We start from the raw sequence: 22,303 nt of genomic DNA, 5'->3' as shown, positions 1-22,303 counted from the left end.
CGGAAGTCACCCCGGAGACGGTCGTCTGAGAGTCATGCCGATGCGGTTTTGGTTGAGGAGATGCCAGACGAAAAACAGGAGCAACGGGAGCAGGACAAAGGAAAGGCTTCGGCAGTAGCCAGCACCTCGAACGCCAGCAAGAATCAGACTGCGGATCACAGGAGAATCCCGGTATTGAAGCCCTTGGAACTCTTTATGGCGTTTACAATTGGCAAAAAACTCTCGGTCTCCGATCCTGCGAATAATGCGCCGCAAAAGCAGCCATCTTCCGAGTCGCTTCTATCCCTGGCCGCGTTTTTGTCCACCACCGAGCCGCCTGCCCTCAAGCCCATGGTGCCATTGGTCACAGCATCAGCCGTTAGGACTTCATTCCTCCCTCCTCTGGACCTTGGTGGGACGGAAATCGAGATTTCTCCTGCCCCTGCTATTCCGAAATTTTGGTTGGAAGCATCAAATAGTCGGGTTGTCGGCTCAACGCGCAACCAAGACACCAACGACAACACCGAGGATCCCGATGATGTTATCCCGCCCCCATTGCCACTGCGCCCAAAGGCGAAGGCAAACAGGACGTCGCTTTTTGTTGGTTTGAAGAGGGGGTCTATGGCGATCATTTTGAAGTAATCCAGCTCCTGGGAATGGTCATCGGATAATGGGACTTAAACCTGCATGCTCCTCAAGCACTATTTCCAGTTACAAAAAAGGAACATAAATGATGGATAACAGTTGATGAAAGAAGGGTTGATACCCTCTCACTATTTCTCTTTCTTTTGCTGCTGGATCTGGAACGACTACTTAATCATTTAGATCTTTCATCGCGGCAACGAACGAATGAATCAGACCAAGAAACAGACAGAATTGGGGTGTTTTGCTGTTTGATTATCTCGAGATGATGATGATGATGATGATGGTGGTGGTGGTGGTGGTGGTGGTGGTGTGGTGTGCTTGGTCGGCTGGAGCGTTTTTGGTGTTGGTGTGCGTGTGGATGATTTGCTGGATTTTGCCTGCTTTTTGTCTTGTCTTGGTGATGGTGGATGTAATTGTGAGTTTGATGTCTGTCTTTGCTGATGATGATCTTGAGCTTGAGCTCGATGCTGCAATATTGGGCTAGGTTAAGGCCCCTAATGAATGTGTGTACGAGTAGAAATGGTCATCTTGATCTGAATACGATTTTTGCTCTTCATTTTCTTCATTTTCTCCTGCCACAAGTTCCTGAAGCTGTCATGAGAAGACGTGCTCGCACCTAAATTTTCCTGCGGCCAGCTCATCAATGAGAACTTATCATTTTCTTGAGCCTTGATAGCCTGTCGAACCAAGGCATGAGTTGTCCCTTCCTATCTTAGATAGGACTAGGCAGACAACCTTTTTTTGACTCTGGTGATCCACGGGGGCGTTGCGGAGGGTAAGAGCGACCAAAGTCCATGCCATGGGCGAAACTTGAAATGCTGCTGATCCAAGCCCATATCAGGTGTTCCTGAAATCATCTGAGTATAGTCCTCGTCAACAATTAATGCACACACTCGAATCATTTTTGACTTGGTGTGGTCGCTGCTGTCCATCATTTGAGCTGAATCTACCAGCAACAGTACTCTATTTTAAGCGTTGTATGGATTCTTTTGTAGTATCATGCCGCCAAAGAGAAGATCTATGACTACGGCTTCCCCCAACCGCCCTGCTGTTTCAAGGGGCCGCACTACACGTCCAGGAAAGGGGACGCCACCAACTGATGGTGACGTTGATGACGATGATTTGACTTCTCAGACACAGCCCAAGAAGCCACGTCGGGCTGCTGCTTCACAAAGGACGAAGGGTGGTGACGAAGAGAATGAATTGCTTGACTTTACTAGCCTGAAACAGTATGGATGGATCGTTGTAGTATACTGATTTCTGGACATTACTTGAACTGACGGCCGATAGTGGCAGCTTCAAGCCGGCTACGATTGAACAGCACTTGATGGAGCAGAGCCAGAGAGCCAAAAAGTTCATCCAAGAGTTTAAAGAAAAGATAGCAACTAGGCAGGACCAGTTCCTTGAGACTCTGGTCAAATTGAAACAAGTCCTGTCAGTCATCCGATACTTTACAATACTTATGTCTATGTTGACACGCTTCATCCAGCCATAACCCATCTGCACAGGGCGACGACCCGACAAATATTTACATAGCCATGAGAAGGCTGTCAGCTGCGATCGAGCCTGTCGCAATTTCCTTCAAGGATAACCCTCTATACGAAGAAACCCAGAAAGTACTGCACCTAAGTCATGATCTGCTCCAGCGCCACGAAAAGGCAAACAGTGAATTCAACCAGAACAGTGCCGCGCTCAAAACTCCACGTGAAATGTGGAAGCAGGACGAGGAGAGTTTGAAGAAGTTGCTTGAGTGTGGGCGAATACATGGTGAGAAAATCGTGGAAGGATGGATTACCCCTGAGGATGGGAAGAGTCAGGGAGAGAGTGAGGATGAAGATGATGGGGATGATGCTAGTCTGGGCGGAAATCTTGGTGAGGTGAAAGATCTAGCGAAAGGATTGTATAAATGGAAGAAGGAGGAGTTGAAAGGCGAGGAGGCTTGGGGAGTGGCGGCAAAGAAGCAGATGGTTGCTTTGGTTGGACTGCTCAAGACGTTGCCTGCTCCCAGAAAGGACTGATCGAAGGTTGCGAAGGTGGCTTTGCTACAGCATTTTTGCATGCGTTTCTGATTTGCTTGTATCTGCTGTTCGGAACACAATACTATTGAAAGACCTGGCGAGCCTGAAAACACCACTGAAGCATCTTCAAGCATCAGTACTAGATGAATTGAATGTTGGAAGATGAACATGGGGCCAGGCCCTGTCATGATGGCCAAGATTTCGCCAAGACCCTTGGTGGCGTCCCGTGACAGTGGAGCTTGGACCAACTGCACTAGTCCTAATTAGGACTAGCGTAAATCCCCTCGGTTAGGGCTTTCGCTTTCCACAACCGCCAAAGGTTTCTGAAATTTCGTCTCTCGATTCTCTCGACCTTGGCGGATTTCCTCGACCGGTACTAACAACAGGAATTCGAAGTCGGTACGTAAGAAACGTCTCCTCGCGGCCGCTTTGCGTAGTTCTCTGCATGAAGCAGCCTCGAACTTTCAACTTCCATAATTTTCTACTGGCGACAAGGGACTGACTAGCGAGATCTGCACAGGCAAAATGGGTGCCCTTAAGTACCTCGAGGAGCTTTCGAAGAAGAAGCAGAGCGACGTCGTTCGCTTCCTTCTTCGCGTTCGCTGCTGGGAGGTCAGTTAAAGCACCCTCGATCATACACAATGTGGACGGAGAGCAAGCAGTCGGTTCGACCTTCTGCTGGTCCACGGCGGAGAGAGGCTGGAAGGGTTCTCAGGGCCATCTGGCGCTTTCCGTTCAGCAGAGCGACCGACTCGGCGCCGTTCTTGCTATACACTCGATGAACATTTGCTGAGAGTGCATCAATATAGTACCGTCAGCTGAACGTCATCCACCGTGCCTCGAGGCCCAGCCGCCCTGACAAGGCCCGCCGCCTTGGCTACAAGGCCAAGCAGGGCTATGTCATCTACCGCGTGCGTGTCCGCCGTGGTGGCCGCAAGAGGCCTGTTCCCAAGGGCGCCACCTATGGTGAGTTTTCTCCATCTCGAGGAATTCTTTAGGGGGACATTATTAACCAACTCCCGTCAACAGGCAAGCCCACCAACCAGGGTGTGAACCAGCTCAAGTACCAGCGCTCGCTCCGTGCCACCGCTGAGGAGCGTGTTGGCCGCCGTTGCTCCAACCTGCGCGTTCTCAACTCCTACTGGGTCAACCAGGATTCTACCTACAAGTACTACGAGGTCATCCTTGTCGACCCCAACCACAAAGCCATCCGCCGCGACCCCCGCATCAACTGGATCTGCAACCCCGTCCACAAGCACCGCGAGTGCCGTGGCCTCACTTCCACAGGCAAGAAGTCGCGTGGTCTCAACAAGGGCCACCGCTTCAACAAGACCCGCGCTGGCCGGAGAAAGACCTGGAAGCGCCACAACACCCTCTCTCTCTGGCGCTACCGGTAAGCCGTTGCGAGGGGGTGTCAGTCCTGACAGGCTCTGGGGTTTGGGAGTTTATTTTTCGGCTCTGCTGGTTCTTCTGTTTCGTGTGGCTGAGTTGGTTTGGAGACTGGCTGGCTCGTCACTGGACTATATGGCGGGGTCAAGCTGTGCCATGCCGACATTAGGGAGCACTGGGATGGGGAATTCATTTTAGCAGCCGAGAAAAAAAAGGAATGGACAGGCGCGTAACATATATGTTCGCAAGTTCGTGGGTTTATGACGAATTGCATTGTGATTCCCGGCTATGGTTGGCGTTGAGGATCAAACGACTGGTTGCTTTTTCGGTCATTCGCGGTCGTGATGTCTTGGTACTCGTGCCTTGTGATACGCATTTGCCGAATTCCTTAGGCCAGTACTCGAGTGACCTTTGGACTTGCCATTCCGGTTTAACGGAGCGATCCCCTTGCCTGATTGACATGAGAAAAAAAACTTCCAATTCTTCAACGATAAGCCTTTCGCTTCACTTATTGTGCCTTTGACTGTCTTTTGAACGGATTCTAGTTCCGCAGCTCTATTGCCTTCCAATATCTCCGACGAAAATCACCAGACAGGCCTTACAGTTTGTCCTTTTAGGTCAAAATAGAGTATGAACAACGCAGAATGGAGGACAATGGCTGGAAGTAGATGTAATTGATTATTTGGAATATTCTAGTGCTAGCATCATCTTGCCCGCTTACGATAACTGCCATCCCCTGATCAACAGGCACGTGTGGCTCAGGTCAACATGTCAGACAATAACTGATTGTTTCCTCCATACCTAGCCCTCTCGGTATATGTATATATGTTATATTAGTGTTGCTTGCCCTTAAGCCATCCTTTTAGAACAAATGTGTCATATCGTCACACAGAGAGGTCAGTTGAGCATGCTGAGAACAGTTCTTTATTCGTGTCTGTCCATTACCGCGGTAGAGCAGACGCGAGAACTAAAACTCGACTCCTCAAATATAGGCAAACCGAAGAAGGCTGCTGAACGTAAGAAGAGAGGTAAAATAATGAAGCAATCCATCCATCAGTTTGAATATCCTCCCGTCCCATCATCCTCAAGTTTGCCGTTCCTTTAGCTACTTTTCCCCCTATCCTCCCTCATTACCACCATCAGTTTCCGTAGCGGCAGACTGACCCAATCGATTCACCATTGCCTCGAATTTCCTAAATCAACCCACGCTCAACTCGAAAAAAGTAACGTAGCACCAAACTCTCTGATTTCCATTCGCGGCGTGCTAAAACATCTAGAGTTAAGGTTTAAGGGGTAAAGTAAGGTAAAATGCCCATAGCAATCAGTAGCAAGACGGCACGAAACACAAGAGATGAAGAGAAAAAAAGGAAAAATGAAACAAATGCCCCTCCGAAGATAAAGACCCGATCCGTTCCAACGCCCAGAAGTTAGAGTAGCCGATGGGGAAAGGTTGTGAGTAATCATATGGTATTGCACCAACTAAAACACTCTATCAAATTCTGCCCCATGCATCCCACCCAGATAGCCATCCAGATTCCCAAAGTGATTGTTTGCAGAAACATGCAAACGTGAGGGAGGCATGGATCTGAACCGATCGCCGAGAAGAGCAAAGTAGAATTGGTCCATGCCAGAAAATAGGAATATGGACTTGTGGTGAGGGAACTGCTAAGGCTGTCCGGCCAGTAGTGTGAAGATGAGAAGGAGAACAAACACCAGATTCCGAAAGTCTCCCACTTAGTGACCCATGAAATTCCCTTTAACATCCTACCAGCCATCATCCTACCAGTTCCATCTCAGAAAATCTTCCCATCAAATGGCGGTCAACTCGTCGTTCACGACAGACGAACAAATGAGAAGATTGCCGTAAGAGGAGAGCAAAAAAGGGGTAGAAGGATCAGGTCTGAGTTAATATGAAGAGGAAGGAAAAAGAACCGAGGGCGAAAATGACACGAGAGAAGAAAAACGAGTTAAGAAGGATTACGTCCCAGAACGCTCTATGTACCGCGACTGCACCATAACCTATCGAGCGAATAGTGTACAACAAAGCAAACCTCCCCGAGAACATTAGGGAAGCGCTTAAGCTCGAAGGTGTTTTTTTCTCTTCCGTTGTCGCCCATGGATACCATCTTGCATCATGAGGAAACTCGAAATGCCGTGCCCAATCGTCGCTAATGGAAACAGAGAAGAGGGGAAAAAAGAGGATAAAAACCATCATGACGGTCATAGCATGCGAGCATGCTTCGTGACTAATCTAGCAGAGGTAGAAAAGGGAGACCACGTCAAAGGCCCAACCAGAATTTCATCGCGCCGCAGTGTGATGAATTCATGATGTTCCTAAGCTTAGACCCACTGGCCCTCCCCGTTCTGAGTAGCAGGGGCAAGAGGCAGGAACTGCTGCGGGGGTTGAGCCTGCTGCTGGGCTCGAGGGGCTTGAGCCGCCTGGGTGGAAGGAACAGGCGCAGTCTGCGGCTGAGCGGGCCGAGGGGGAGGAACAGCGATCATAGTGCTGGACGGATACATGCCAGTACCGGCGCGGCTGTTGTTGGCGTTGGTACCGTTGACACCGTTGGCAGCCGAGTTGCCATTGGCATAAGCCGGCGCGTTGAGGATGGAGGCGCTGGTCTGCATGTTGCGGTTGTGCGATGAACGGACCGAGACCTGGCCGCCCGAAGGATCGGTGGGGGTCTGGCCGTTGTTGGTGGTAGTGCCACGAGCATCATAAGCCTGAATCTTCGCCTGGATGCGACGACCATAGGGAGTCGCACGAATAGACGGCAGACTGGGGCGGATGGCTTCGACAAGGCGGGGCTTCATGTTGGCAGTCGCATAATCGAGGGCGGTCTGAATGACGTAGTTGGCAAAAGAGTCGCGAAGCAGGCGCTCCATCTCACCAGGAGTCAAAAGCTCGTTGACGATCATGTCGCGAGCAGCGTCGGAAGCGCAACGCAGACACTTCTCAACCACGTTGGAGCTGAACTTGTGCTTGGAAAGCGAGATGATGCGACCCTTGAACTGGTTGACGAGCGGCTCAGTAAAGGTCTCCTCGTTTAGGTCGATGATGTACTGGACGACATAGTTGCCGAAGGGATCCTGAACGAGGGTAACAGCGTGGGCAGTGATGCACTCAATAAGCCACACCTTCTGGGCGCCGTCGGCGTGATCGATACAGCGCTGCAGGACGCAGCAGCCGTGGCGGTGAGTGCCAACTTCGACGCAGTTCTTGCCGACAGCATCGAAGATGAAGGACGCATCGGTAGCGCTCAGCTTGTTCAGACACTTTTGAATGACGTGGTTGCCGTTGAGGTCCTGAATAAGCTCGACGACCTGATGACGAAGGGCCTCAACGATGAGGTTCACCTGAGCCGGCGTGGTCACATGCTCGATCATCTTCTGGAGGGCTCGAGTACCATGCTGATTCAGGGCAATGCGAACCATCTCAGGGGCGGCGTTCTGAATGAGAACGGTGCGCTCCTCATCACTGCAGAACTCGACGAGCTTCTGGCACAGGTAGTTACCGAAGGGATCCATCATCAACTCTACAATGTGCTGGTTAACCTCGAGCCAAATCATGTGGATCTGAGCCGGAATGCGGTTCTCCAGCTGCTTTTGAAGGTAGCGGCAGCCATGCTGATCCTTGCACAAGGAGTAAATGTTACCAGCGCACTGCTCGAGAGAAAGGTTGTTATAACGAGCCATGGCTATGACACCCATTAGCGACTAAGCTCCAAATAACTTTAAGCATTAAGAAAAAAAAACAACTTACCCTCACTGTCCATCTGACGACGGCTCTGGATGACACGAGCCTGGCTATCATGAGATTGACGAGGCGCAGGGGCAGGGTTGTACAAAGGACCATAGCCGGTGAAGTTCTGCTGAGGATACATGGGAGGAGGATTGCCGTTGGATATGGACATGTTCTGCATCAGCATGGGTAACGCCTGGTAACCAGCAGGCGGGGCGTTAATGGGCTGATAGGGAGGAGCAGCCGGGTAGAAGGGGTAAGGCATAGGGGCGGGAACCGGCATAGTCGGGGCCGCGGTAGCAGGGGGCTGCTGAGGCTGAGTAGAGACAGGCCCGAAAGGAGGAGCGCTAGCCTGCAGAGTAGAGGTAATGGACGGATAAGTGGTAGTCTCCCGGGCATTGGGCGACGGCGGCGAAACATCAGCAGAGAGCTCCCGGCTGTGGCGGGCTGGAACAGCGCTAGCAGGAATGCGACCGAGGGCAGCGTTGTGGTTCTGGAGATGCTGCTGCGCATGGTTGTTGGCACCAGTCGGGGACACAGTAGTCGAGCCATTAGGCTTCACAGCCGGGACATCGCTGGCCGAGTAAGACTGGTGAAGCTTGGGAGGGGAAGCCATCGCCTGGACGCTGGGCGGAGAAACAATGGTCGAAGCCGGGGCCGGGGTTTCGGCCGAGGGAGCCGAAGACTCGGGGAAGAACTTGCTGCCATCGACCGAGTGGCGCATATTGGCAGGGCGAGCGCTGCCGATGGTGCTGGTCTCCGAGGGAGAGCCGACAGAGGCTGCACCGTTAAGTTGAGTCTGGCCAATGGTAGACATACTCTGGCGATGCTTGTTAATACTGCTCCAACCGTTGCTCGAAAAATCAGTAGCTGAGGTTTGGGACAGGCCGAAGTCCGGCGCAGCAGAAGAAGTGGTGGATGCCTTGATGAGAAATGAGTTAACGTGTGAACAGCGGACGGTACCGAGTGAAATGCAGTGAAACGCAGGCAATGCTGCGCAGGTGAAAGGTGCAGATTGATGAATGTGAAAAGTAAAAGTGAGGAGTGATGACCAGTTTTACATGAAAATTGCCTCGGCAGCAAAACAAAGGAAAAAAAAAACTAATGTTACAGAAGCGAAGCAATTCTCTGCAAAACAGGCCGTGGGCAAGTTGAAAGAAAAAAAACTAGTCGTCGCGAAAATGAGAGATGCGGCCACGAAGATGGGAAGTTTTTTTGTGGAATCGGAGAAAGAAGAGTGAGTGAGCGAGGGGTCCCGAATGAAAATCCCAAACTCGGTCGGTGCTGGGAAGAGCGCGAGCGTGGGGCGTGCCTTCCCCAAATTTTCGGCCAGGCCAAAAAAATTGGTGCGAGCTCCCAGCTTAAGGCAGAGGAGTGGCGAGGCCCTTGAGAACAGCCGATTCTACAGGGGAAATGCCAGAGAGCCGAGAGAGATCAGACTGAACGCTGGGTGATCCCCAGACATGCCGCAGGTCGACTTTCTCTGCGCACAAACACCAGAATGATAAAGAAAAGCAGAAGCAAGTGCACTTACCATGCTTGCAAATCCGGTAGGCCGTGATAAGAATGAGAAGACGTCGCTGCTGCCGACAGGCGCTGTAGGAGTGGTCTTGGTCTCAGTGTTCGAGTCTTCGTCGCCGAACAGGAAGCCGGTTGTGTTGTTGCTGTCCTCGAGTCCGATGTCGAAGTACGTCCGAGACCTCGTCACTGGCATAGAATACCGGTTGAGTCTAGCAAGTTCAGGTTAGTGACCTGAAACCCCGTGAAGTTTTTGGTGAAGGATAGAGAAGTCGCTGCCAGTATTGGCTTATGTTGTTGGAGATGTTGGGTGGAATAGAAATGAAGAGTGCCAGACAGAAAGCAGAGTGTGGTTTCTGGTTAAGTTGAAAAAAACTGGATTGGGGGCAAAAATTTGGGGGAATATGTAGGCATGTGGAAGCCCTCTGGCGTTGGAAGAATGGCTAACGCGGAGGAAGGTTCGAATCGACGGTGCAATCTTTCAGCTATTGTTTTCCTGGTTGTGAATAGGGGAAGATGATGAATAGCCAGATATTCAGATGCGCACCGACAAAGGCAGCGGTCCGAGCGCCCACTGTGAACTGAGGCCCAGACACAGTTTTCTATTAAACAAAGAAGACTGAATGATAGGCCTTGAGATGGAGAAGGTAGGGAAGCACGAAAGGAGTGTGCTTCGCAAACATTGAGGGACTGTGGTGTAGCATGTAGGGGATGGACTTGGTTAGATGACGCTGAGGGATTGGCACTTCAATTCGGAGTGCTTGTTCGCTTGAACATCATGTTTTGTTTCCAGAAGGAACATTCCTCTACCTAGATGGCAAACGAATGCAAGACTGGAAGGGCTATATACTTACGTGTTAGTTGACCGATGGCTCGTGGGATCCTGACGGACTGCCGCCTCCTTCTCATCATCATTGCTATTCCTCCGTGAACTGAGTAGGGAATGCGACGGGAGGGTGTCATCGAAAGCAAACCGCGAGGGCAAAGTTCCCGAAAGAGGCGAGGTCAACACAGACCGAACAGGGCGGCTAAACAGGCTCTGCGGGGAAGTCAAGCTCGAGGTCGAGTAACGGTTCGGGCGCGAGAAAATCGACGGGAAACCGGAGGAATCACGATACTCTGGGGGAGTTGTCGGCTCGGACTGATGGCCACCGAATCTGGCGTTCAAATCCTCTGCCAACTGCTGAAGCTCCCTCTCCTCCTGCCGCTGTTGGGCATCGAGCTTCGAGATTTCGGCCTCGAAGCGCCGTCTATGCTCTTTAAGCCTCTCATAGTCCTGTCGCTTTTTCTCTAGCTGTAACTCGGCGGCCATCAAAAGGCCATCAAGTTAGCTAACCATTCTGTCCCACAAGCAAATATTTTTAACGCGAGCGCTGAGTTTCCTGTCCCGTCGGGATTGCGAGACAAGAGACTCTCTTCTTTAGCGCTTCCTCCAAAACCCCATCTCGAGGTAGAACCAGCAACCAAGATACCGGCAAGGATACGTACCAATTGGACCTTATGCAAAGCCTGTCACCGTGAATGTCAGCTCAGTTGTTGAACACACGATACCCTTAAAAAACACAAAAGGCACAGTCTAGCCAGTATCCCGCTACTCCTACCAGGGTAGACCATGAATGAGAACGTACACCTGCAGCAGCGAAGTCTGGCGCATCGGTAGGGCGCGTGATGTTTGCAAGAGTTGAAAGTATCGGTACTCTGGTGGTCGTGGGTTCGCCTGTGAACCGGCGCGGCAGAATAAGGTTTGTGGTTGGGCGAGGAGGCGACGCGAAGGCCGCACTGACGGATGAGTCCGGTCTGGAACTCGGCTGGGTCGAGAAGAAGCTGTCCATCACGCTCGCCCTTTGATACACACACTTGCTGTGAGAATATTCGATACACGGGCGGCACGCGATTGGACGAGGATAGCGCTAATTTATAAGTCTGCAGACCGTGTATTGTCAGCAATCGGGCGTTGAAAAGAGACAGCTCTAAGCATGAGAATGGAAACGCGCGCAGCTTTTCCGCTCAGGTGCTCAAGGTGGCCGGCTGGGTGAGCAGCAAGTCAGCCAAGGCGCGGACGGCGTAACGGCAGTCGACGATAGTCAGAGAGGGCTTCGAGGCGATGTCATCTGCCTTGCCCGTCTGCCCATGGCCCCCCGTGCCCAAAGGCGTTGCTCTTTGTGTGCGCGATTTCGCTTGTCTTCAACATCCATCTCTCCCCGGCTCGCAGTCAGGCGATGACCTGTTCGACCGTCCCACGCCCGGAGCGCCCCCTCCCTCCGGCCTAGAGATTTGGTTGCTGGCGAGCCTGCAGCGCGGAGGGGCATCGGAAGTCGAGTTTGACTGACCTGGACAGAAAAATTTGATGGCACACGCTGCGCCCTGGAGACCAGGAGCAACAGCAACGAAAGCGAACGGCTGTTGTACAGAAGGGGAAGCGTGGAAGCAACAGGGAGGAAGAGAAGTAGACACAATGAAGAACGGCCGACTTGGGTCACGGTTCGGGTTAAGGACAACCCAGCAGCAAGTGGAGGACCCCTGGCAGCGGAGAAAGAGAAGCTGGGCCGCTGGGCCCTGGGGGGACAAGCACTGGAAAAGGGTTGGCTGCGCAGGGTCCAAGCTTTGGCGTATGCTAAAACAGCCCCATCCCCGCCACGGCGATTGGGCTGCTGTGGGGTCACCGTCGGCTGCCCCTCCCCTGCTGCTGCTCCATGCACGCTTGCAACTTGACGTGCCGTGCCGGTTGCTTGAAAGGGCGAGTACGGAGAGTTTGGGGAGTTTGGGCGTAGTAAGAGAGAGCTCTCGAATCTCTGCGCTAAAAAGCTGGGCTTGTCCATCCCACCTCTCAGTTATTTAGGCGTTGTCGAAGAGTCGAACTGTGTCCCCACGCATCCATCAGGTCACTTCTCCGGCTCTTCAAAAATGTCCCAGCCTGATACCTACGCGGACAGAGACCTCGGACTCGCTTGGAATCTTTCGTGAGGCCAGCGGCTTTTCGACAAAGGGACGCTGCAAGGACTTCGAGGAGGGCTCTCAGAACATAAAACACATACAAACATACACAGTGCACAGGCACATTAAAACAGTTGTTGGGCAGTTGGGTCTGCTGGCTGGCAAATGGCGCGGCAGCCAGACACATAGCCGGCAGATGGATGTTTGATTACAAGAACAGGTTCCCTGGCAGGTGCTTGAGCCTGTCAAGTGTCAACCTTGGGTCTTGGGCTCACTTGTTTCCATGCTGTGTTGTTGTGTCACTAACCCCAGCGTCTCCAACAAGCCAAGTATACGGTCGTTTCACAGTGGCGCTCTGCCAATGGTGTACAGTTTGACAAAAAACGGGCTAGCCGCGTTGCCCAGAGATGCCCAGATCCGGTCCGAACAGCTTGTCCCTGTCCTGCATGGATACTTGGGTGCATTGGACGTTAGCGTTCCTAGACGCTGTGGGAGGTGGTGACGATTCGGCACGAGAACCTCACGACCCCCCCAATCTCCAGCACAGCATGTGTTCGCGGGTCCATGTTTGCTTTAGTCTGCGCTGGCATCGACTCCGAGCTCTCCAAGTGTTCTCCCTGGAGCAGCCCAGCGGCATCTTCGGGACTGTAAAGCACATAGCGTACATGATACAAGTTGCCTTAGCTTTCGAGTCCACCTCTCCCGGGTCGAGTGCCGAACGGACCATCGATACCTAGGTGCGCAGCTAGGACAATCGGCCAGCAGCTTGGAACCTGAGGTGGCTGCCGGTCAGCCACTGTGACGCCAAAACGGAGGTTACAGTGTGAGGGTACAAAGAGCCAGGAACGGAGTCTGCTCCCCCACTATATTGCGCGCGACCAATTAAGCCAGCTGGTCCTGGCTGCGACACATTCCAAGCAAGGTGGTATAGCCAGGCACATCTTGTGGAGATCACTGTTCTTCCCCAGGTTCAGTTCCGGATCCATGCGTTCCAATGCATGCAAAAGATAATCTAAACCATTGTAGGATTTACGAAGTTTGGAGCGAGATGGAGGATGTGTGTTGGCTACTTGCCATCCTCCACCACCGGCACAGTCGACAACTTACCTACTTGTACTGCTTCCAGAAAGGCGACTCTTGTAAATGTTGCCCATGTGGGGAGAAAGGCTCAGCCTGAGAGGAACCTATGGATCCCCAGATAGATTTGTGAATTGCACATCATCAGCAAACTCACAACAGCATGCCCGACACCGGGACTTCTGAGGACCGAATTACCTATCTGTTTGCAGTCATTGGGCGGAAGACCTCCATCTAGTCCCCACAAGTTCCCTTGTCTGTGCCTGGCTGGCCTTTGTAACCGCGAGATTCCTGGATTGAAGCTGGATCCGGGAAGAGAGATCGCGAAAATGCCCGAAGTGAAAGCTCAAGGAGACGCTCTGCTCCCAGCGGCGACCTTCTCTGAAGATCAGGCCAAGACACAGGAACAAGCATGCTGTCAAGCATCTTTAGTAATTCCGCCATCAGCAAACTACTTATGTCCCAACCCAACATAGGCCTCTTGTGACCAAGTAACAACCTAGCGAGCCTGGCTGGGTACCCGAGGGGCTTGGGCTGGCCTAGGCATTTTATCCGGGTGTATTCAAAAGGGATCTGAACGGCAAAGTTCCCCTGCAAAAACACTGGTGTCGTTTCAGTCTGTTTCTTCGCTCTTCAAACTGTATGGAACTCTCATCTTTGATCTGACTCAATTTTTTTACGATTTTTTCCACGATTTTTCTTCCGGGGCTCCAGAAGACTTTCGCACAAACTACACGTCCAGGGGACTTCCAGGGACAGACAGATTGGTTGCTCTGCTCGTCATTTTTCTTCCCCGCTGTTAAACGGGCCGCAACCCCTCTCATCCCAAGGCGTGCTGACCAGGGTCATGGATGTGGAGCTGGCCAGAGTGGCATCCTTGCCCGCACATGTTCCTGCCCGCACATGCGCAAGAGAGGGACATTCATCCCGCCGCTAGAGGAACTCGAGCCCCCTCTTCTTCTCCAAAAGGGACTCCAACCACCCAGCCTTGGTTGGGCGTTGTTGCTCAGCCCCTTGCTCTTGAGCTACGATGACCATGGGATATTTCTGAGTTAGGTTGATCCTCACGTGGGCAAGCTGGGAGATCCCAATGCTTGGCAGACAGGTTGCTGCGCTTAACTGTAAAGTCACTTGAGGAAAACAAAGACAGAAGCACCAAGTGCAACTGAAACCCCACAAGTTCTGCCTTTTGAGCCTCTGACTATGTCTTGGCTTCGGCGAAGGCTTAAGTGTGCGGAGTGAATCACACCCGCCCGCGCAGGATCCGCGCTGATCTCTCTGTATGACAATGGATGCGTGGTTCAAACCATGATTCGTCCAACGCAAGAAGAACCATATCTCGAAATCAGCCTTCCGCAGCTAGCCGATGAGATGCTTATAGTGTACATCAGCTAAAACCGACAGTAGATACTCTCGAGTGGGCTATGCGGCAAAATGTGGCGGTTCAGATGTCATAGCTGTCGCACATGCAATCACCTTGGTGAGTAGAGGCTGCGAGCTGTCAGCCAGTACCCTGGGACAAACGAAGAGCTCGGATGGATGGCAGCATTAATTCCACTCCACAACTCCCTGCAAGCTGCAGGTTCCAGGAAATGGGCAAGGTAAAAGTCGGTGAGTCGAGTTTCAAAAGCCGAGATGACGTTAGGTTTAAAAGAATCGTCCCTCGGCCTGGGCTTACCTATGTGTTTGTTGAATAAAGACCCGGAGGAATCTCTTTCAGGAGAGGAACACTTGATCTCACAGCCAGATGGCCAGATGTTTAAAAACAGTGATAAGCCCCCAATGTCAATGACTGGTATTGTACCACATGATTGTCCGCATTCTGAATTGGTTAATAGCACAAGACGTCGACATACATACCTAGTATGAATCATGCACACAGATTCACTGGAGGGAGGAGGTTAACCACTACACGGGAGGGATCAAGTTGAGAATGCTCGAGAGGCGGGGCATTTTCTTTGCCTTCAGCAGAGATAACATCCGTAACTCATAATCTCACTGGCCTTGAGCAAGCAATACAGCCCACCATTCAAGACCCGTGCTCTCTGGAACCAAGTGACAAATGCCAGCTCAGCGCTCTGATGCACCGCGGATGCAATGCCCTGGTCGCCCGGTGCTGTGTGTCACGATGGCTTCTACCAGATATAACAAGATGAAATCTACCTAGTGACCTGACTTTCTGTGGCAATACCATGGGTGGCTAAGAGAAACGTCCTGCCAAGTTGGAAGCCGATTTCTGGATGCTATGAGCAGGGCAGAATGCTGCTGCATTGGAGCTCGTTTCAGGCTCACAGTTTGAACGCTTGAACTTTGGTTCGTCCGAGGCACCTGCCAACAGGAGGCTGTGGGTGGAGCCAGGAACCAGAGCAACTTGCTGCAAGTCAACTTCAGCATTCGAGAGTCTTGTCATTAGACAGCCTTTGTTGTTTATACTCTCATGATGCATCTTATATCATGGAAAGATGGATAAATCTATTTCTAACACAAATTCTACAAAGATAAACAAGTTTTGTGATAGTATCTTCAGGATGAGAGAAAGATGCCCTGGGTTTCACCTGCTGGCTTATTGGTTTTAGGTGCAGTCGTCCCCCACCTGCTCCAGATCTTATCGATAAGACAGAGTGGGCGCGGGGCAAAAAATCATTGTTGAGTCTGCACAGTCAGCGCATTGCACCCTGGTCGCTTCAATAGCAGAGAGGGCAGCGAGGAAGCAAACATCACCGCCAGGGAAGATGGCTCCCGCACCCTTAGACGACGGCTTCGAGGCCCTGCTGGAGCCTTTCTACAATGGCAAGAAGCTGACAGACCCTATCTCGACAAAGGAGGACAAGTACCAGTTGCTGCCTGCCTTCCTGAAGGTCAAGGGTGAGTAATGGATGAACCTGCCCACCATCATCACTCCCGTCGCCCATGGTTTCGAGACCTTCTGCTCGGTTATTAACAGCGTCAATGGGCCGCTGACGATTTTCAGGTCTTGTCAAGCAGCACATCGACTCGTACAATTTCTTCGTCGAGCACGAAATTAAGGACATTGTCCGCGCCAACCGCTCCATTCGCAGCGATCAGGAGAAGGACTTCTGGCTCGAGTTTACCGATATCCGCGTTCTTACCCCAACTCGCAATGATTACTCCGATTTCAAGGCGCGGGACGAGGTCACTCCCATGGAGTGCCGTCTACGCGACATGACTTATGCCGCTCCTGTCGTCGTCGACATCGTCTACTCGCGCGACCGCAAGCGCATCGTCCGCAAGGACATCCCGCTCTGCCGCATCCCCGTCATGCTCAAGAGCTCCAAGTGCGTGCTCAGCAAGGCCACCAATGCCCAGATGGAAATTATGAACGAGTGTCCCCTCGACCCTGGTGGTTACTTTATCATCAATGGCACGGAGAAGGTCATCCTGATTCAGGAGCAGCTCAGCAAGAACCGTGTCATCGTCGAGGCAGATGAAAAGACCGGTGGTGTGCAGGCCTCCGTAACCAGTTCGACTCACGAACGCAAGTCGAAGACCTATGTCATTCTCAAGAAGGACCGCATCGTTCTTAACCACAACGTCCTCGTCGAGCCCATCCCAATTGTCATCGTTCTCAAGGCCCTCGGTGGCCTCTCTGACTACCAAATCCTTGAGCTTGTGGCTGGCGGTGATGCTCTGTACCAGGATGACTTCCTTGTCAACTTTGACGAAGCTACCCGCGCCGGCGTGTTTACGCAACAGCAGGCTCTGGAGTACATCGGTCTAAGGGTCAAGATGGGTGGTTCAAAGAAGGGTCGATCGCCCAATGCACCGCGTCGAAGCCCGGTTGAGGAAGGTCTTGATGCACTTACGAATCTCATTATTGCCCACATTACTATCGAGGACCTCGACTTCTACCCGAAGGCCATCTACATCGCTATGATGGTCCGTCGCGTCCTCATGGCCGCCCATAATCCTAAGCTGATCGATGATCGTGATTTCGTTGGCAACAAGCGATTCGAGTTGGCCGGTCAGCTGCTCTCGCTGCTATTCGAAGATCAGTTCAAGATGTTTATTGCCAGCTTGAAGGGAAACATGGAGTATTTCTTCAAGAAGCCCAACCGGACGTCGGCCTATGATCCTGTCGGTCCCATCAGCAGTCAAGGTCAATACATTACCCAGGGTCTGAATCGCGCCATCCAGAGCGGTAACTGGACAGTCAGACGTTTCAACATGAACCGTGCGGGTGTCACTCACGTCCTGAGTCGACTCAGTTACATCTCGGCGCTCGGTATGATGACCCGTATCAGCAGCCAGTTCGAGAAGACCAGGAAAGTCAGTGGTCCCCGTGCGCTTCACCCATCGCAGTGGGGTATGCTCTGCACATCTGATACCCCCGAAGGTGAAGCTTGCGGTCTGGTCAAGAACTTGGCCCTCATGACACACATCACCACAAACGCTGATGAGGAGCCCGTGAAGGATTGCATCTTCGATCTGGTCCCTGGAGTTGAGCCCATCCGTGTCTTCACCGGTAGCGAAATGCACCGCCCGGGCTCCTATATCATCCATCTAAACGGTACGCCATTTGCGCTGACCCGACATCCTAAGCAATTCGCCGCGCGGTTTAGAACGTTGCGCCGTCGTGGTCACATCTCGCCGTTTGTCAGTATCCATACCAACGAGCACTTCTCGGCTATCCACATTGCCACAGATGAAGGTCGCATCTGCAGGCCGTATATTATTGTCAAGGATGGCAAGTCGAGGTTGAAACCAGAGCATTTGAGGCTTCTTCAACTGGGTAAGGCCAGTTTTGATGACTTCTTGAGGCTCGGAGTGGTCGAATACCTCGATGTCAACGAGGAGAACGACGCACTGATTGCCATGAACGAGGATGAGATCACACGCGCGACAACCCACATGGAGATTGAGCCGTTTACAATTCTGGGTGCCGTCGCCGGCCTGATTCCGTTCCCCCACCACAATCAGTCTCCCCGTAACACCTACCAATGCGCCATGGGTAAACAAGCCATTGGTGCAATTGCTTACAATCAGTTTAACCGTATTGATACCCTTCTCTACACGCTGGTGTACCCCCAGCGACCCATGGTCATTACCAAGACCATTCAGCTCATTCATTACGACAAGCTGCCGGCCGGCCAGAACGCAACGGTCGTGGTTATGTCATACTCGGGTTATGATATCGAAGACGCGCTGGTGTTGAACAAGGCTTCATGCGATAGAGGCTTCGGACGCTGCCAAGTGTTCCGCAAGTACACGGCCGAGCTGCAGCAGTATGCCAACGGCCGGAAAGATCGCCTGGGCGGACCGCAGAAGGATGAGGAGGGCCGCACGATCGCCAAGCACGCTTGCCTGGACCGCGACGGTCTTGCCATTGTCGGTTACCAGATCCGCTCCGGCGAGACCATGATCATGAAGGAGACTCCTGTAGACGTGACGTCAACTGGCATCGGCGGTGACCGCGGCTCGGATGCCTATGTCCCTGCCCCTGTCAACTACCGCATCAACGACCCAGCTTACATCGACAAGGTGATGGTGTCGAATACGGAGAAGAACACAGCCATTATCAAGGTCCAAACTCGCCAGACCCGTCGCCCTGAGCTCGGCGACAAGTTCTCCTCTCGCCACGGTCAGAAGGGTGTTGTCGGCATTATCGTCAACCAGGAAGACATGCCCTTCTCCGACAGCGGTATAGTGCCCGACATCATCATGAACCCTCACGGTTTTCCCTCTCGAATGACAGTCGGCAAGCTCTTCGAATGCTTGACCGGCAAGGCCGCCGTCGTCGCCGGCCGCCCCGACTACGGCTTCGGCGACGCCTTCCGCTCCCACCCCGTCGAGGAGATGGGCCGCGTCCTCATCGAGCACGGCTTCTCCTGGGAAGGCAAGGACTACTTCACGTCCGGCATCACGGGCAACCCGCACGAGGCCTACCTCTTCAACGGTCCCATCTACTATCAGCGTCTGAAGCACATGGTGCAGGACAAGATGCACTCCCGCTCGCGCGGTCCTCGCGCCATCCTCACGCGCCAGCCGACGGAAGGTCGTTCGCGCGACGGTGGTCTGCGTCTCGGTGAGATGGAGCGCGATTGTTTGATTGCATATGGTGCTAGCCAGCTACTGCTGGAGCGCCTGATGATTAGCTCGGACGCGACGCAGGTCGATGTGTGCGAGGCGTGTGGGTTGTTTGGCTACAAGGGCTTCTGCCAGACTTGCCAGAGCACGGCGAATGTTACCCAGATGACCATGCCGTATGCGGCGAAGCTGCTTGTGCAGGAGCTGATCAGTATGAATGTTGGTGTGAGGATGCAGTTGGAGGATAAGTTCCCTCATCCGAGGTAGTAGTTTGTGTCAAGGAGTGAGGGGATGTCAGAGGATGGCTCGTTAATTGGAGGGCGTTCTGGTTCTGTTTTAGGAATAGGAGGGCAGGCTTGGGATTCATTACAAAAGTGCGCAATGAAGTTCTCGTAAACCGGATCTGTCGGTGCATTTTTCGCATATCTTAGCATGGCGCTTGCAGACTTGTTTCCGTCATCATCGTTATCCGTTATATAGATTGAGGAGTTGGGTGTTGTGGGATGGGCGGAGACAATAAATGGATGATTTACGAAGCCTTTTGTCTGTCTCACATTGTGAAACCGTAGGTACAATCAATCCACTAGGTATTTTCATATTCGAACCGACACATCACAACCTCGTCCCTTTCCCAGTGTCACCGCAACCTGTTGTGGTGCAAAGAGCTATCACTCAGGTTTCCTGCCCCAAACGGCACGACGCTTGAAGTAAGGATTGAATCCAGGCTTGCGAAGCTGTGCACGCACATGGGCCGTAAAGGTCCTGGCTTCGTCTTCGGACCAGCCTTCGACCTTTGTCAGGACGTAGAGCATGTAACCTGAGCTAGTAAGTTAGCATAATGAACCAGCGGCGTCTTTCACAACGCTGCCAAGGACATGCTCAAGAGAGAAGAAATACGCACCCTCAAGATCGCCGAGAAGGGCCTCTCCTCCCAGAATGCCAAGTTGCTTCTGCTCCGGATCCTCAGGCCAACTCCCGATAGGAACATCGTAATTCTTGAATCCAATGTCGACAAAGCCAACCTCTTTCATAAGCTTCTGCTGAAGCTCATCCTCAAACACTCGAAACGTCCGGCCAATCCTCTCGCCCGAACTCTGGAAGATCTTTACCGTCTGACCCACCGGACTGTCCTCGGCAACGGTATGGTCTGGGCCAACGCCTTCCGTATCGCTGTACCACGAGGAAGAAGACTCATGGTGCTCAAGCCATCCTCCAGGCTTGAGGCAGCGGAAGGCGTCTTGATAGAACTTCTTCCAGTTCCGGATGCACCCCATGAGATACCGCACGTGGATGAAGTCGAATGTGTTTTCGGGCCAGGTCCAGTCTTGGTTTGCGTCGTCAATCTCCCAGCTCACGTTAGGAGGTGTCCATGCCGGCTGGATGGGGGTGATATCTGTCCCCGTGACTTCGACGTTGGGATATTGATCGCCAAAGTCGATGGCCCAGTGGCCCGTGCCGGTGCCGACGTCGAGGACTTTCTTTAGCTTGTCTGTGTTCAGAGGGGCGTGGAAGAGCTTGTTTTTCATGGCGACGAGAGTCAGGTAGTGGACCAGCTCCATGCTCTCTGTGTGCTTGTCATCGTTCGGTGTCCAATTCTCTGCGTCACCCAGCTCGTGGTGATAGGTTCGCCCCAGGATTTTGCGGTATTCCAGGATGCTGTCCCGGAGAGAGGTGGTGCTGCTTGCGTTGCTGGAGGCGAAAGAGGAAGCATCGCTGTGGTCGTCTTCTTCGACGTTGAGCTGACAGAACGTTAGTTGACTGAATGATACATCGCCAATTCTTATATACGAGCTAGGACACGTCACATACCGACTTCCAGTGGGAAGCAGGAAGCAAGCCCGTCGTCGTAGGCTTTGTTTCCTCCGAACCTGACATGGCGAGAGATCAACAAAGAGGGGAAGGTGCGAGAAGGAACAGGGCAGCTGACAACAACTAGTACGGAAGAGGGTATCAGGAATTGCTAAGCACCCTTTCTGAGGGATAGACTGTCCAGGATCCAGGAGTAAGGTAAGGCTGAGCTTTATAAGCTCTTATAAGCGTTGTGAAGAGAAACGGCACGTAACGGCACTGCGGGGAAAAGTGGAAGCAAAAAATAGGAAGGACACGAAGTCGAAAGGTTGGGTGGCTCATACACGCAACGTTACAGCAGAGCCAGGGCTCCGACCTCACCGTTGGCAAAAATGGGTATAAGTAGTATGAGGAATATGCAAGCGACGGTTTGATAAAGGGCGCGGCATGCAGTTGGTCCGAAGCAGGGACCCTACACCGGAGTTTCGGCCACTTCCTCGTATGGAAGCCGGGAAAGTGGGATGATGTATGAATCCTCGGCATACCAAGCAGCAAACGTCAAAGAGAACTCGACAACATTTGACGAACTGGCATTGTCATAGTGAACTGGAATCTGTCGACAGTGTCTGTATCCGTGATCAAGATGCTGACAGCTCAAAGCTGACCTTACCCATCTCCAGACAGGTACAAAGACAACTTGCGAATCTCGAGGAATTGGAGCCTTGGAAAACGAGCAAACGGCAAACGGCCTCAGTTCCGTCTGCATGCTGGAGGGCAGTTGGTTCTACCTGCATCTGTGATGCAACGTCGAGAGGTTGACCAAACGACAATAGTGTTTGGCTCCTCATCCCACACCTGAGACTTGCAGATTGTTCTGTGCAAATGTTCAATCGCTCACTGTGGTCACCAATTGAAGCGCATATTCTTCATTTCCCAAGTGACAACTCTGTTGAACGCGGAGAGGTTGATTTAAACCAAGACAAGGGGAGTCTAGGAATCGCAGATCTTTTGTAAGTGCACGCTGTGGGTGCTGCAGGCCCGGTGGATGCAGGGGCTCAAATCCGAATGGGCCACCGACTGCCACAACCAATCGGGGCGAGCATTGATGGTCCGCGTGCAACACTAAAGATGTTGCAACGTTTGTTCCACAACGCTGTCTTAGCCTTGA

The 22,303-nt window shown here is 52.4% G+C and overlaps 6 protein-coding genes across 6 annotated transcripts; 4 read left to right on the top strand and 2 right to left on the bottom strand.

The window, feature by feature from the left end:
• Nucleotides 1–60: 60 nt before the first annotated feature.
• CTHT_0002120 (uncharacterized protein) lies at nucleotides 61–621 on the top strand (the record flags this gene model as incomplete). The annotated part of the gene is made up of 1 exon (XM_006690697.1): nucleotides 61–621. One exon carries the CDS (start codon nucleotides 61–63, stop codon nucleotides 619–621), a length of 561 nt encoding a protein of 186 aa, XP_006690760.1.
• Nucleotides 622–1,644: 1,023 nt separating this feature from the next.
• CTHT_0002110 (uncharacterized protein) lies at nucleotides 1,645–2,642 on the top strand (the record flags this gene model as incomplete). Its single annotated transcript, XM_006690696.1, has 3 exons — nucleotides 1,645–1,853; nucleotides 1,915–2,058; nucleotides 2,114–2,642. 3 exons carry the CDS (start codon nucleotides 1,645–1,647, stop codon nucleotides 2,640–2,642), a joined length of 882 nt encoding a protein of 293 aa, XP_006690759.1.
• Nucleotides 2,643–3,167: 525 nt separating this feature from the next.
• CTHT_0002100 (60S ribosomal protein eL15) lies at nucleotides 3,168–4,039 on the top strand (the record flags this gene model as incomplete). Its single annotated transcript, XM_006690695.1, has 3 exons — nucleotides 3,168–3,254; nucleotides 3,452–3,608; nucleotides 3,672–4,039. The coding sequence occupies 3 exons, from the start codon at nucleotides 3,168–3,170 to the stop codon at nucleotides 4,037–4,039; spliced, it is 612 nt and encodes a 203-aa protein (XP_006690758.1).
• Nucleotides 4,040–6,371: 2,332 nt separating this feature from the next.
• CTHT_0002090 (pumilio domain-containing protein) lies at nucleotides 6,372–11,123 on the bottom strand (the record flags this gene model as incomplete). The annotated part of the gene is made up of 6 exons (XM_006690694.1): nucleotides 6,372–7,729; nucleotides 7,795–8,695; nucleotides 9,308–9,503; nucleotides 10,146–10,567; nucleotides 10,780–10,800; nucleotides 10,920–11,123. The coding sequence occupies 6 exons, from the start codon at nucleotides 11,121–11,123 to the stop codon at nucleotides 6,372–6,374; spliced, it is 3,102 nt and encodes a 1,033-aa protein (XP_006690757.1).
• A 4,911-nt stretch (nucleotides 11,124–16,034) lies between these two features.
• CTHT_0002080 (DNA-directed RNA polymerase-like protein) lies at nucleotides 16,035–19,614 on the top strand (the record flags this gene model as incomplete). Its single annotated transcript, XM_006690693.1, has 2 exons — nucleotides 16,035–16,167; nucleotides 16,274–19,614. The coding sequence occupies 2 exons, from the start codon at nucleotides 16,035–16,037 to the stop codon at nucleotides 19,612–19,614; spliced, it is 3,474 nt and encodes a 1,157-aa protein (XP_006690756.1).
• A 401-nt stretch (nucleotides 19,615–20,015) lies between these two features.
• CTHT_0002070 (uncharacterized protein) lies at nucleotides 20,016–21,222 on the bottom strand (the record flags this gene model as incomplete). Its single annotated transcript, XM_006690692.1, has 3 exons — nucleotides 20,016–20,164; nucleotides 20,249–21,086; nucleotides 21,157–21,222. The coding sequence occupies 3 exons, from the start codon at nucleotides 21,220–21,222 to the stop codon at nucleotides 20,016–20,018; spliced, it is 1,053 nt and encodes a 350-aa protein (XP_006690755.1).
• Between the last annotated feature and the right edge of the window lie 1,081 nt (nucleotides 21,223–22,303).

The sequence above is a fragment of the Thermochaetoides thermophila genome (assembly GCF_000221225.1).
Source record: "Thermochaetoides thermophila DSM 1495 unplaced genomic scaffold scf7180000011806, whole genome shotgun sequence".
Taxonomy (NCBI): Eukaryota; Fungi; Ascomycota; class Sordariomycetes; order Sordariales; family Chaetomiaceae; genus Thermochaetoides; species Thermochaetoides thermophila.
Note: the sequence above shows the minus strand (reverse complement) of the source record. Positions and strands in the feature narration are given on the sequence as shown.